The sequence below is a fragment of the Plodia interpunctella genome, chromosome Z (assembly GCF_027563975.2).
Source record: "Plodia interpunctella isolate USDA-ARS_2022_Savannah chromosome Z, ilPloInte3.2, whole genome shotgun sequence".
Taxonomy (NCBI): domain Eukaryota; kingdom Metazoa; phylum Arthropoda; class Insecta; order Lepidoptera; family Pyralidae; genus Plodia; species Plodia interpunctella.
Genome location: NC_071324.2, coordinates 5,904,711 through 5,919,047, shown reverse-complemented (window position 1 = coordinate 5,919,047; position 14,337 = coordinate 5,904,711). Strand labels below are relative to the sequence as shown.

General features: G+C 34.1%; 1 protein-coding gene and 1 long non-coding RNA gene across 2 annotated transcripts; one reads left to right on the top strand and one right to left on the bottom strand.

Annotated features, from left to right (window-relative positions):
• Positions 1-11,078, bottom strand: LOC128683148 (uncharacterized). Its single transcript, XM_053768427.1, has 8 exons — positions 11,006-11,078; positions 7,680-7,797; positions 7,102-7,272; positions 6,447-6,744; positions 5,923-6,123; positions 5,536-5,701; positions 930-1,057; positions 1-434 (listed from the first exon to the last, which is right to left on the bottom strand). The coding sequence occupies exons 1-8, from the start codon at positions 11,024-11,026 to the stop codon at positions 305-307; spliced, it is 1,233 nt and encodes a 410-aa protein (XP_053624402.1). The 5' UTR covers positions 11,027-11,078; the 3' UTR covers positions 1-304.
• LOC128683149 (uncharacterized) lies at positions 2,303-4,292 on the top strand. The gene is made up of 3 exons (XR_008406254.2): positions 2,303-2,496; positions 2,633-2,879; positions 4,046-4,292. It is a non-coding gene; the product is annotated as an uncharacterized LOC128683149 (long non-coding RNA).
• Positions 11,079-14,337: the final 3,259 nt, after the last annotated feature.

Here is a 14,337-nt window from a genome sequence, read left to right as displayed (position 1 = left end):
TCACGGTCTTTACGAATTTAGGAAACAAAGTTTTCTAGAGAGTTTTTGACCTAGTGGCAAAGCGAATCCGCATATTCACCTCGAAAAAGAAAAAAGGACACTCGTACACTGTGTTATAAATAAAAGTTTACGAGTGTTCTTTTTCTTTTTTCAAGATCTTGCTGACCCTCTGTGAGAACTTAGTGAGCACATATTAACTATTTATAATTTTGTGTTCTAATGGTTTTACAAATCGTATGATTGCATTTATGATATCCTCTATATAATATCCCCCTGCAACGGAACGTTAGCTACCGAAGCTAGGTTATTTTGTTTTCATTTTCTTGGAGGGCTGTACACCGGAAGCAGGCCCAGTTCTGAAGTACAGCGCGTAGAATATATTGAAGGCCACGAACACTATCGTTAATATGACAGTTATATACTCCGAGCGATTCCTGAAATTAAAATTATTACAATTAGATTTGAGACAGTAGAGTACCTAATAGGTACCTACTTTGGAGTGGTGTGGCCATAGTTAAGAGAATGGGTGTGGCACATAACTGTATTGTGGAAGTTATAGAAATATTGGTAGGGACCTATCCTATTTCATTCTCTTAAAGATGAAATGTAATTTCCAAAATTCCTTTCCTAGTCACAGTATCTTCATGTCTTTCGAAATATTGTCAGTGAATTACGCTTGTATAGGTATCTATAGATACATAATCTAACTATATAGTAATGCGAAAGTTTGTGAGGATGCATGTATATGTTTATTACTCTTTCACGCAAAATTACTGGACCGATTTTTATGAAATTTGGTACACGAGTATAATAAAACTTAGTAGGTACTTTTTATCTTATCCCGAAATTCCCACAGGAGCGAAGCCCTGGGACGCAGCTTGTTATCCTATAATTCTTACGTAGGTATGGAATTACCAAATTCCACTTACTCGAATCTAGTTCCACATATGGTGTACCATAACGCTCCGGGCTGCGGCTTTGGTCCCTCAACACATTCGAAATCAAAATACTTCTCATCGTAATTGTCTGGGCAGAAGTATTTTCGTTTGTGTAATATCTGAAAACCAAGACCAAGCTCTGTAGAGATTCGCGTGCTGAAATATTTGAACAATGTGAATTCAAAAACAGGATTGATTGTCAAACTCATGTGAAGTAAAAACTTATGGGAGCCCTTTTTTCGATGCATTTCTCATGGAATTAGCTGGTGCTGGTTGTACGGATTCCATGACATTTCTAGATCAACAAAAAAGAAAAAAAAATGTTTTTATTATACGTTTTACCATGGAAATATTACACAAAGCCCAGGGCAGATGGCGCTACTGGTACAACTAACTAAGGTACACAAACATTGTCAATGGAGGCAATAAGCGCCAATTTTCAATATTGTTGTAAATTTACTACCAAAAATACCTTCTACGCAATCGTGGTGCGAGTTTAAAGGAAAAAGGAATGATCTAGTGGATTATTGAATAGGCTTTCAGAACACAGTGTTAAATACAAGACGAATTTGTTATATGATTAAAGTCCATTGTAAAACACAATACCTTTATTATAAATATTCAACATAAACAATTAATCACTTCAACCCCTAAAACTATTCAAATCAAAAATATAAACACATTAAACCGTCTATAGGGTTAATTTCATATACGACGACACATATTTGATTTTTAGCTTAACGTTAGCAGCTCTTTGTCGCCTTTTAGTACACTTTTAAAACTTCAGTTTTAGGTCCTGAAAATAATAACACTATTTTAGGTTATTTTCTGAATTATTTCGACAACTGTGGTCATAAATTGATATAAACTTGATTTTGACTGAAGATCTTACCTGTATGAAGACCATATTTTAAAGTAAGTCTTCACGTGTGAAGTATTCCAAGCATTTTTTCAAAAGTTTACTCGAAAATTTTATAGCGTTAGGCGTATTCCATAGTTTTCGAAATTTTTTATGGTAAACGATTTTTCCCAATATTTCGGCATCCGAATATATTACATTGTTGTATATTTTAATTGTATTAATTTAAAGTACTCTAAAATAAACGTTTCAATCGACATAACAAAAGGCGGCAAAACTTTTGTAAACCTAACATACAGTGCTGTATACTCTGTGGATAAATGTACAGATTTACATCACGGAATTGTAAATGGAATTACTATGGAGTATGACGTTTTTATCACAGACGTTTAGTTTAATATAATTGAATGTCTGTGGTTTTTATCTCTGAGATTTTATTTAAAATTTAAAATTAATATTTAAAAATAAACTTAATCTATAAATAACAGTATCTAAGGACTCTGACACTGACACATTTCTCCAAGTCCAACACAAAATATCGAAATGAAACAAAAATCCATATCCTAACCACGAAATAGAAAGATTTTTTCTATTCCGTGATCCCAACGGATTACTGATTATCACGGCCGTTTTATCATAGTGTTCCAAAAAATAATTCAGTGCTTTATCTATATATATAAAAAATGTTTGACCGTATGGGTACATATTTCCACATATTTACTAATGCTAAAATGATCTTGAAAACATTTTTAACGATACTCTGATAAATATTTTAGATCCACTTATGTTCCTATATATGTATTAGGTACCTAGTTATCGTTTTACTTTGTTGCAGAAAATCTCAAGTACGAAAAACACGGTAAATATTGAATATTGTAAAAAGCCTGTGGTGGCCTTTGTATATAAATCATTAGCCAGAAATTTTAATTACGTTTACGAGTCTGTAAAAGAAGCTAGATCCGATCGAGCGTTACATATTATATTTTAGAAAAACAGTGATTCTTTTTCCAAAAGAAGCCACAACAAAAAGGACGCCAATAGGTTTACAAATATGACACCAAAAAAATTTTTGCGAACAACAGGTAAGCAGCACGAGCACTTATATTTTTTGTCCAGTTCATATTCATCAATACATATAACAAAATAGTAAAAACGTTGTGTATAAACGTTCTGTACCTTTACCTAAAATAATTCCAAAAAAATAATTTAGAACGATTGTAGAAACAGTAGTAGAATAAGAATTTTTGTGCGTCTGTGTGTGTGTCCGTGTGTCTGTATGTCTGTTTGTCTGTTTGTACACGCTGATCTGTGTGGTCTGTTTGTACTGATCGGATTTAAATGAAACTTTTTTGTTATATCAATCAAAGATCTGTAACACCTGGTGTAGACCTGTGATGGAGCAGCTAAACTATAGGAAATATAGAAATGACGACTTAACAAAAATTGTTCAGTCTGATGAGCATTTTCTGTTGTGGTCTAAAAATCTGGAACACTTGATGCAGACCCAAGATGGTAAAGCTGAACTATAGGAAATATAGTTTCTCAGTCTGATAGGCACCTTCTGTGTGTATAGATATCCCTATAAACGCTTTGTCTGTACAATTTAATAATTTTGACTCCTTACCCAAAATTGTACGGGAACGAAGTAGCTAGTAGGTAATAAATACCCAACCGCTAGACGTCAAAACGTTTCATCGTCGAGAAAAAAATCATGTTTGTCACAACTTATTGCACTCAATGAACAATTGTAACAAAGAAAGAGCATAAATCTATAATTATTTTTGCCCGATGTGAACTTAGTACAGTTAAGGATGGAAAGTAGAAATATTATTTAGATTTTTACAATAATTTTCTTTTTCGGAAGTCTTTGTTTTGTATCCCACATAGATATTGAGTTGAACGCATAATTATGATTTACCTAGCTAAGTTTAAAAAGCCACCCAGTAGAGTGGGACCCCTTCGTTTTTAAAATTGGTTGATAGTGTAGTTAAATATGTTAAATGATTAAAAAAAAAAAAAACTCGTATTTGTACTTCTATCCAAAGAGAATACCTTAAATTTTCTAACAAACAACTCAATCTTATGATATTGTTTATTTAAGATAAAAATATGTTATAGTTCTCTTTTTATCATATCAGTGAGGTCACGTTATGACTTGTATACTATCAGCAACTATTCATTTTAATTAGTCATCATATTTTTTATGAATTTCCTACGTATGTGCTCCTAGATTTCTTTATAATTTCAGGTACACATGCAAGAGTTGTAAGACCTGATAAAAGAATCTGGTACTATCAACCTATACCAGCACTCCAGTTGTTTCAGTTTTTATTATGGAATATTTTTCTGTGTAAAAGTGTAACCTCAAGTTTGGAAGAAAATGTAGAAGAAGTTGTTCACAGCTTTATAACAGAATGTCCAAATTTCTGGTGGTAATTTTGTGTGCGGCGAACTCCAAATAAAAACATTTGCTAATGTTACTTGATATAATCTAACTGATTTTTTTAAATTTTCTACTTCATCGTATCTTTGCGTATTAAGAGGAACGACCGGTCACTCGTCCAAACAAAAAGAAAAAACGTTTGAATACATGAAAATATAATTCGATCTCAATGATGTTTATTAAAAGCTTTTATTTGCTATGTATGCATGTATGTTTGTTCTGGTGGAATCTTGCAACTCAATTTTGAAGCAAATATCTTCAACAGATTGAGCTGAAATTTTGTATACGCGTTTAGTTTGGATTACAATACATGATAAACTGTGTGACGTCATTCTAAATCCAACATGGCGGGCCATCTAACATGGCGGAATAATGCATTTCTACAATATGGGTATCAAATTAAAGGGCTTGTTGAGAGTAACTAGCAAATTGACTTTTTTTGGAGCATTTAAATAAAAGCTTTTTTAAAATTGACTTTGTATGTAATCGACAACATTTAAGACCGACGAACACATGGAATTAGTAACGGTACTCCGTACGTACACTACTTAATTCCATGGACAAACAACATAACGTTGAAACTATAGTTCTTTATAGGTGCCTACCTAATGTAGTGTGGCGGAAAATGAATTTGTTTTCGGAAAGAAAGAAATAAATTAGTAAAAGTGTGAGATGGCGTTAGTGTGCAGGGAGTAATCCCTGAGTAATTTCAGGAACCTACAAGTTTTTTTACAAAAAATTTTGTCACAAGCTTTTATTGTCTTCAGAGAAATTTCTGACATAAAACCCATGCCGTAAACCGTTGAGGTGTTCCCTCGCTGTGAGTCGATCCTGTGTGCACAATCAAGTCATGCTTATCATTATAATGCATTGTCATGGAAGCGACATGGGAAATATCTAATCTGTAAGACAACTAGATGTAGGAGAAATCTAACTTGCAAGATGTGATTTAAGACAGACAAGAAAACATATGGACACACTATTTACCAATAAATTTACTGATCATATTATTAACTAATCTTTTGGGCTATTTAAACAAGGGACGACATATAATTCCATACTGAAAAAACTCGAACGCGCAATTTTCAAACCTTATTATGGCTACGACCATTTCAGCGAAAAAGACTTACCACACTGCGGTATGGTTGGTTGTCTTTTCGTCAAGTTTTCGCTTGTCTTTTTCACTGACCTACACTAACTATACTCAAAAAAATCAAAAACATTAAAAAGTTGATCCGAGGGTAGTTCCATATTGAAAAGTGAATTGTAAAACAGCACTACAAAGCCTTATTTACCTGTCCAAATGGCGTGTATAGGGTGGTCTGTTCGTTGCATGGGCCCACTGGCTCGTGAAAGCCTAGGGACCACTCTCTCTCGGGGTGGAAGAAAATCACGAACACGAGATATAGCAGGTAATGCGCCGCCAACTGTATAATCAGCGTGTAGTCGATTGCGCTTAGTCTGAAAACATCGGACTGAATAAGTAGATTAACAACTAAGATCAGTAGTTATGCCATTAGCTACCTACCGATAACTACTTACATACTTAGTAAATGCAATAATAAAGCTCACCACAGACGTATTATGTGTGTTATATTTTTTAAAGTTTCACCCAGGTAGGTACTTATCATAAATGAATTATAAAAATTGGAATTATTTAGCTGCCTAATTTTCTTACTTACTTGACTTTACATTCCTCGCGCTCATCTAGCAGACCGCGCAGAATTACGGCGCCAAAAATGGAGAAGAGGACGAAGAAGGTAACTTCAGTGTGTATGCCGAGGTAGTCGTGGAGGGGGTGGTAGATGGGCACGAACATCAGCACTCCGCCCGGCATGCCCAAGAGGACGGACACCAATAAAGATTTGAACTCCTTGCAGAAGCTGGAACCGTGGGGAAACCATTGCTTGACATTGTAAGGATTTTCGATGCTAATGTATAGCAGCGTTTCTCAAAGTGTGTTCCGTGGGCCTCCGGGTCTTCGCCTCGAGCGAGAGCGAGCGGTTCCGCGAAATATTGGCCACATTGGAAAAAAGTACCTAATAATAACATAATATGAAAAATGTTATATATGTAATTTAATAGAACATACAAAGCAGCGTACTTATACCAAAAGTTGACCTAAAGGTAGCTAACGAATTTAAAAGTACATATACATACATATCTTACTAAAGGAAGAAACAAGATTCAAACAGACTACACTCACCCAGCTGATTGCCATTGGTCGACCTTCGGCGCAAACCACTTGCGGCTGGCATAAAACAAATAATAGAAGCTGGCGGTGAAACAAGCGTGGAAGTAGTAGGAGGTCCACGGCACCCAGTAGTGTCTGTCGGCTACGTTCGGGTCCGTGTCGTGCCAGGTCCAGTGCACGAACTTTACGGCGACTATGTCGTACGGAATGTCGATGAGCACCGTCAAGACACCCACGGCGAACGGCTCAGCGTATATGGGCAAATTCAGACGAGACACCGCGAAGGCTGCGTGATATATGAAGGCTGGATCTGCAAATCAATCATTTGGACATAAAATAAAACGGTCAAGTGCTATTTGGCATCGAAAGATCGGTACTAATTTGTCAACAAAAAAAGAAACATCACTACATATTTCATATGGTTCAAAATTGCACAGAACCCTCAGTGCACAAGTCCAACATGCTTTCAGGAAGCGTGTTAGACTCGTGCACGTTTTGTTACCTTTTGAGGTACGGAATTCTAAAAATGTATTCGACGAAATATTGCTTACCATTATAGTTTGTAACACAACCCATGCCCATTAATGTAAAATCTACCAGTGATTCACTCAAAATGAAATAATAGCATGAATATAATTTAAATTTTACAATAAATTATACTACTTACAAAGAAATATAATGTGCAAAGGAAGACGTTGGCCCAGCAACATGACAGGCGTTTGAGAATGCCAGAAGTTGTCGTACTCTGGCATGACGATGTGCCAGAAGTTGTCAGCATATTGTCCGTGCAGCACCACAGCCAGCCAGAAATACGGCCACCTACCACCTTTCCTGAAAGCTGAGTATATGAGGATGATAATATTAATAGGATACGGCCTGCAACCGCATGCATATTGCTTACAAATCGAATGATGCTGATGTTAGTATGGATTTAAAAGGCATCATAATTTTTTTATGAAATGTTTACAGAAAAAAACATTTTTCCTTAACGAAAACCCCAAATTTCCATTTCAATACTAAATTTTGACTTTGAAGATGGAAGTAATGCTAAGGAAAAAATATGTAAGTACTTATTATTACTCAATGATAATGTAACATTTTAAATAGTAGTCTCAAAAGTTGGGGTCATAACCCCGACTGAACTAATTCATTTTATCTGCAGATAAAACTGATACATCCCTGCCCATAAATAAAAATATTTGCTTTATTTTCTATTTTTTAATTAACTATAAAGGTGATAGTTACCGTGTAACAGGGTGATGATACCCGCGATTACAAATACGGCCTGAGACAGCAGGTAGGTGGGCTGTGCGGACCACAACACCTTTATGTCAGAGTTGACAGTAATCAGCCACTCGCTCCACTGCAAAAAGATTATCTTGAGCTAAGGCACAACGAGGCAGGCAATATCTAAGTCGCAATGTATCAAAAAATGAAACATATTTATTCATTATGATCTTCATAATGAACATGTAGCTGAGGTGTCACAAAAATTTGTATCTAAAGTCCCGCTCGTTTTCGACATTTTCCAAAACATTGGTAATAAATAAAGTAATGTATGAAAATAATATAAGAGAAGCAGAGGAACAAAATTATCTCATCGGACCTTGCTACTTTCTATTGTAAATTAGATAAGACATTTTTAAAGAAGAATTTAATTTTTAAAGGTTCTTGGTAAAGTATTCTTGGTGAAGCCTTGGTGGATCCTATGGGGTGATTATAGTAAATACATCTATTAGCAATGGGCAAAAAAATATTGAAACTTTTGTGAAGATTGAAGAGCAATTGCATGATGTGTCTTTTAAAATAATGAGAATAAACAAAACTACCCACTTCGTTACTACTTTTTAGTATATAGTATATACTTAGTTATGTTTGTTCAGGTGAAAAGCATTGTGTTTGTACGCGACAACTCATTCATTAATAAAATAGTATGTCAACACTCACACAAGCAGATTGCATAAGTTCATAGTGAGTAGCGTAATAAATTTCAATGTAACAGACAGGGAAAGGCTACATCAAAGAAAATTCAATGAACTTCTGTATTCCTGGTGCAACGAATGTAAAGATGGCAGAAGAATTCGTAGTGAATAGCGTAGTAAATCGTAAAGTAATAGACAAAGACAGATATATAACAGACAGAGAAAGGCTACATCAATGGCCGGAAAACTCTAGAACTACTACAACAAAAGAAAACAGAAGGCAATATATATATCGCAGCAAGAAGGAACGAGACAGGAATAATCGAATGCTCCAGAACCAATTACAAACACATAGAACAATAGCCAACATTCTAGAAACGCCCATTTTGCAATAGGTGAAAGAAAGAAAGAAAGAAAGAAAGAAAGAAAGAAAGAAAGAAAGAAAGAAAGAAAGAAAGAAAGAAAGAAAGAAAGAAAGAAAGAAAGAAAGAAAGAAAGAAAGAAAGAAAGAAAGAAAGAAAGAAAGAAAGAAAGAAAGAAAGAAGATTTATTCGGCAAACACATAAAATCCAAACATATAAAAGAGTAACGAATATAGATCGAATACAATATGTAAGCCCAAATGGCGACCAGCTCAGCATGGTGCCATGGTATCGAGCCAAGACGCTGATTTTCAGCTGGACCCCAGTACAAAAGTAGGTATGGTGGCAAAATAAACAAGTTAATATATGTACGGAAACAGACACAAACAACAGCAAACAATAGGATTAAACATATACTGACTTAGGAAAAAATGTAAAAAAAGGAATAAAGATAAATTACATGGAAGCTATGGAATATATATATATATATAAAAAATAAATATGAAACTAAAAATAATTCCATGTATTGCCCTCAATTTGCCGCAATAAAGTAAAAACTCTTTGATCCGTTTACGGAATGTTGTAACAGATGACAAATTACGAAGAGGGGGAGGTAAGTAAATACATCCTTTACGCTTATCTTCCGCTATAAGTTCTTTATCTTCCGCTATAAGTTCGATTTTATTCTAAAAAGTTCTTACTGGAATCTTCTACAGTTTTCCAAAAATTTCCTGTTGGAAAACTGTACAGCTGACAGCTCGTCGCTGTCTGGGTATATAAGAATCTCGGAGTCCTTCGACAGCTCAGTTTTATTTTAACAGTTCCAGTCTACAATCTCTTGAAAACATCCACTGTACAGAAGAAATAGTTATAGTGAATAGTTCCAGTAAACAGTGAATACAGTTTTCAGTTATAGTAATTAGTTTTCAGTCAGTGATAAACAGTCTTATTTGAGGATAGAAGAAACAGTGAACAGTTTCGTTAAAGTGAACAATTATAGTAAACAGTGTTTCAGTTTCAGTAAACAGTTTTCAGTTAGTGTTCAGTCTGTCTTTTAGAAACAGTGTTAGACACAGTACAGTGCAGTGATACCAGTACCTAGAAAGAGCACAGTGATTATTAAAAGTGATAGCATAGTTCATCGTATTATATACAGATAGAGACTGTGTATATCTATAGACAGTAATTGATAGACAGTGATAGTTTATAAAAAGAATAGTGCATAGACTAAGAATATAGTTAAAGACAATAAATCCTGGACTGTGAAAAGCCGTACATTTTCTTACTTCTATTTATTAGTGAACCTATAGTAGTGCTAAAAGACACCTAGGCGAGTCTACGATTAGCCTGTGTCCTGCACAGTGTTGAAATATGGCTTGTTGATTACTTGCGCTAAGTATAGTAAATATCGTTGATTATGTATTGTAAGTAAGTAGCTAGTAAGCTACATTATGTAATCATTGTTCCAGTGTAGTCTAATGAGTTCAATTTAAAAAAATTTAGAAAAAAGAGCTCCAGGGCGCCACAAAAATCTGTTAAAGCTTTAAAAAATTGATCACGTTGAAGAAAGAACAGCAGCTATCAGTAGTTTGAAACGCGAAAAATGCATGGGCTTATTTCTATAATTGAGAATAGTGACAGGTTGCTAGCGATAAAGCTAGCACCTAGACAATGTACCTAGGTATTTTACTATAAGGCGATTTTACACATGATAGACAGCCTGCCAAATTAAACTGAGTAAGTACTAATAATATATGGCAATCCTACATCGTTGTTGAGTAACTAGCTGTCGCGTCTAAAACATAACTAAATTTCATTTTGTTGTAGGTACCTAAACCTAAATATTGTTTAAACATAGGTACCTATTACTTACGTAGTTATAATTTTATCTTAATTTAATCTAGTAGTTTGTAGCTTTGGTAAACATCATTTAATTTAGAATATGACGTGAAAAAGTGCTTGTGAAGGCCTAATTTCTGAATAAATTATTTGATTTTGATTTTTTGATTCTTGTAATTTTAAATATTGCATGTTTGGAAGGGCAACTGTAGAATTATATCCTATACTTTGTAACGGACACAGTTGTCGCAATAAATATGTTTGATCTTGAGGTAGTTAAAAAAATTAAAAATAATCCACGTGGCGTCGCAAGGCAAAAATATGGCTAGCACACAATATGAATATATGCCAGATATGAATAGTATCAAATTTGATTGGCGATAGCCAAAAGTATATTTTTACAAGGGACATAGGTTAATTACTAATCCAAAAAGTAAAACTTACTAACCGGTATCGTATTTGCCGCCATTATTGTCCGTCACACACGCGGCTCCACCAACAAATGAACGACTACACTATCTATAGTGGGTAAATATTAGAAATGCGAAGCCGACTTATCGATTAATCACAGAATCCATAAATCCATTCATCCATAAAAAATGAAGTATCTGTCTATAATCTGTTCACATTAGGTACTTAAACATATTTTTATAGTTTTTGTGTGTTTGTTCGTTCATACTTCGAAACTGCTTAATCGATTTTGTTGCAATTACGAAAGTTACAGAGCACAACATAGGGTTTTTTCTGGTACTAAGCAGGATTTTGAAAGTTGCATCCCTACTTAGGTAAAACAAGGGATGCAAATTGCAAATTTATATGGAACTTTGTCAATATTGAAGGAAGACAACAAATTTTAGATTCAATTTATGTTAAGTAAAAAATACTTTTTCTCGCGACTTCGCCCGCGTTTATTTTCATCCCCTTATAGTCATTTGGGGTTGATATTTGAAAAAAGTAGACTTTGTTTAATACAAATTCAACTATAAGCATGTTCATCAAACTCGTTGAGGAGTTTTCGTAAGGATAAACGTAAACTTTCATAAGGATCGGATCTAAGAAATTGCATCACTATGAGAGCTTAAAAAATAGAAATAAGGAATAACTTTATTCGGCTAAACAAAACACATTTACATATTATGTTTATTGTTAAAGTAGGTACTTATTATATGTTAAAATAGTTACCTATTTTTTTAGGAACTTAATAATAAGGGAAAATTCGGAAATCGAAGCCGAAAAGGTAACCAACTCAGCAATATGCCGCGACATGAGCCATAGCGCTAATTTTCAGCTTGGGCTTGTATAAGTGAAATAAAAATATAAATAAAAATTCAAAATATAAGTAGAAAAATGTATTAAAAATGTAGTATTTTAGTAGAAAATAATAACAACAAATAAACTACAGTTGTATATTTTACCCGTTCCTTTTTTATAAAATTATTTATTTTACACTTGCATTCTTTTACACACTTTTTTTTTAGCCTAATATGATGACCATGGATTTCATAAGTACATACGGAGTACCTACTAATATTACGCAAAGCTCAGCGCAGATGGCGCTACTGATATACACAAACATTGCCAATAGAGGCAAAAAGCGCCAATTTTCAACATTGTTTCATGTTGAATTCAACATGAAATTTCAGCTCATACGAATAAAATACTCTTGCAAAGTCGAATCCCAAAAACCTAACAGCCGTGATGTGAATAAACTTGACATTTATCGATAACAAGCCCCCAAAAATATCGACAGATGGACTCCTTATCGTTTATCTGTTAAGTGTAGGTAGAATGCGGCTGCTACGTGTCTTAAAATTTGTGCCAACGTATATGCCAAATTATATTACGTACCTAAGTTTGGTAGGCATTAGGTAGGTAACTCAGTCGAAACGTAGGCGTATGTGATCAATTGTTTTTCCTTGATGATATTTAAATGTATGGATATGTTTTTTATACAATTATTATTTACCATGATAAATAAATCTACTAAGCCACCCACCTACATGGAATTCGGTGCAATTTGTTAACCTACTAGGTACTTACGTACTTAATGCTACAACGTACTTATTATTAAGCACGTTGTAGGTACACAGAGTAAGTAGGTACATCTGCTTTCAGGGAGAAGAACTTAAATTAAAATCTTCGAGTAATTTGTATATGAACTAAATACCAATTCCAATTCTGTTGTTTGACTAAACAACCTTTATGAATATTGTTAAAACTATATACCTATATGGTTCTGTTTATCAATTCAATATCTTTGAAAACTAATGAAATATAGGCAGATATTTATTTTATTACAAAGTACCTATAGGGTAATATGTTACAATAAATAAATTATTTTATTAAAAAATAGATATTATAGTTTTCTATTGAACATAGTTGCTACAAAAAGATAAAACGGTGGCTACCGAAATCCTTAGGTATACATATAGGTACCCCATGCATGCATATACTTAAGTAGGTTGTCTGAGTTAAATTAGGTACTTAGGTATTTTATAAAATGGAAAACTAAAACTAAAACAATTATGTACTAAACAGTATCTATCTAATAATATCCTTCACATAAAAATGATGACTAGGTAGGTACCTACCTACTAGACCTAGATACTAGATACCTATCTAACATATTACTTTATTGATTATCCCTAGGTTGCTAAGTTGACCAGGTACCTAGTGCTAAAATAAAATGACTAGTTTACTTTACCCAACTGAATCTAACCCAACAAGGTAGGCCCATCTTGTTTTAGCATAGGTAGTATTAAAAAGCTATCTTTTTACTGATTCCTATTTAAGTAAAGGGAAACAACCTCCGGTGAAGGAAAACATCGCGTGGAAACCTGCACACTGGTTGATTCTTATTAACTTGTGTGTGAAATGGAGAAGGCAATGGCAAACCACTCCATTAATAATGCCAAGAAAGTTGTTGTGTGTGTTTTATTGCACGTAATAACCACGACCCTCAGTCATGAGGAATACGACTATGAAGAAGATTTAAGTAATGTTTCGATTATGCGTTACCTACGTTAGTCATATATTCAGAAATTTCAGTAATATTAGTACGAAATTTCAGTAATACTAGGTATGAAGTTTGTATCTTGGTGAAAAGAAAATCTATACACAGGAACCATAGGTAGGTTCCTACATTCTCCCGGGGTAAAAAGTTCTTAGTCAGTCTTGGCTAGCAGTCACGGAATTAGTACCTACTAGGTACCTACCTACTCCGTACGTACACCTACGCCTTTTGCTATGTTAATGAAAAAGTTTATTTTAGAGTAGGTACTTAATTCATCTTTTCCTTAAGCATTCGTCTGTGAAAATATACAACAGTGTAGAATATTCGAGTGCCGAAATATTGAAAAACATCGTTTTCCAAAAGTAAAAAAAAATCAAAAACTATGGGAAACCGCTACATGCTGTACATGCTTCATTTTAGTCAAAATCAAGTTTATCACTACAGTTGACCAAATAATGCAGAATATAACCTAAAATGGTTTTATTATTTTCAGGACCAGTTAACCGGCCTTCAGTTTTCTCATGGTCTAAAACTGAAGTCTTAAAAGTGTACTCAAAGGCGACAAAGAACTGCTAAACGTGAAGCTAAAAATCAAATATGTGTCGTCGTACTTAGTACCTATTTGAAGTTAACCCTATAGACGGTTTTTTGTGGAAGTAGTTTATTGAATAAGTTGAAGAAGTGGTCGAAAATAATATAGGTACCTACATATCCTAATCCCACATATTTGTGGGATTGGGATATGTGCAATGTGATATCAAAGGTAT

Bases quoted from the DNA above. Each gene is read 5' to 3' on its own strand.
- LOC128683148 (XM_053768427.1), bottom strand. From the start codon at position 11,026: ATGGCGGCAAATACGATACCG. The intron at 6,745-7,101 runs GTAAGTAGTATA...ATTGATTTGCAG, and splicing joins TTTGCACATTATATTTCTTT to ATCCAGCCTTCATATATCAC. The intron at 1,058-5,535 runs GTAAATAAGGCT...CTTGGTTTTCAG, and splicing joins TATACACGCCATTTGGACAG to ATATTACACAAACGAAAATA.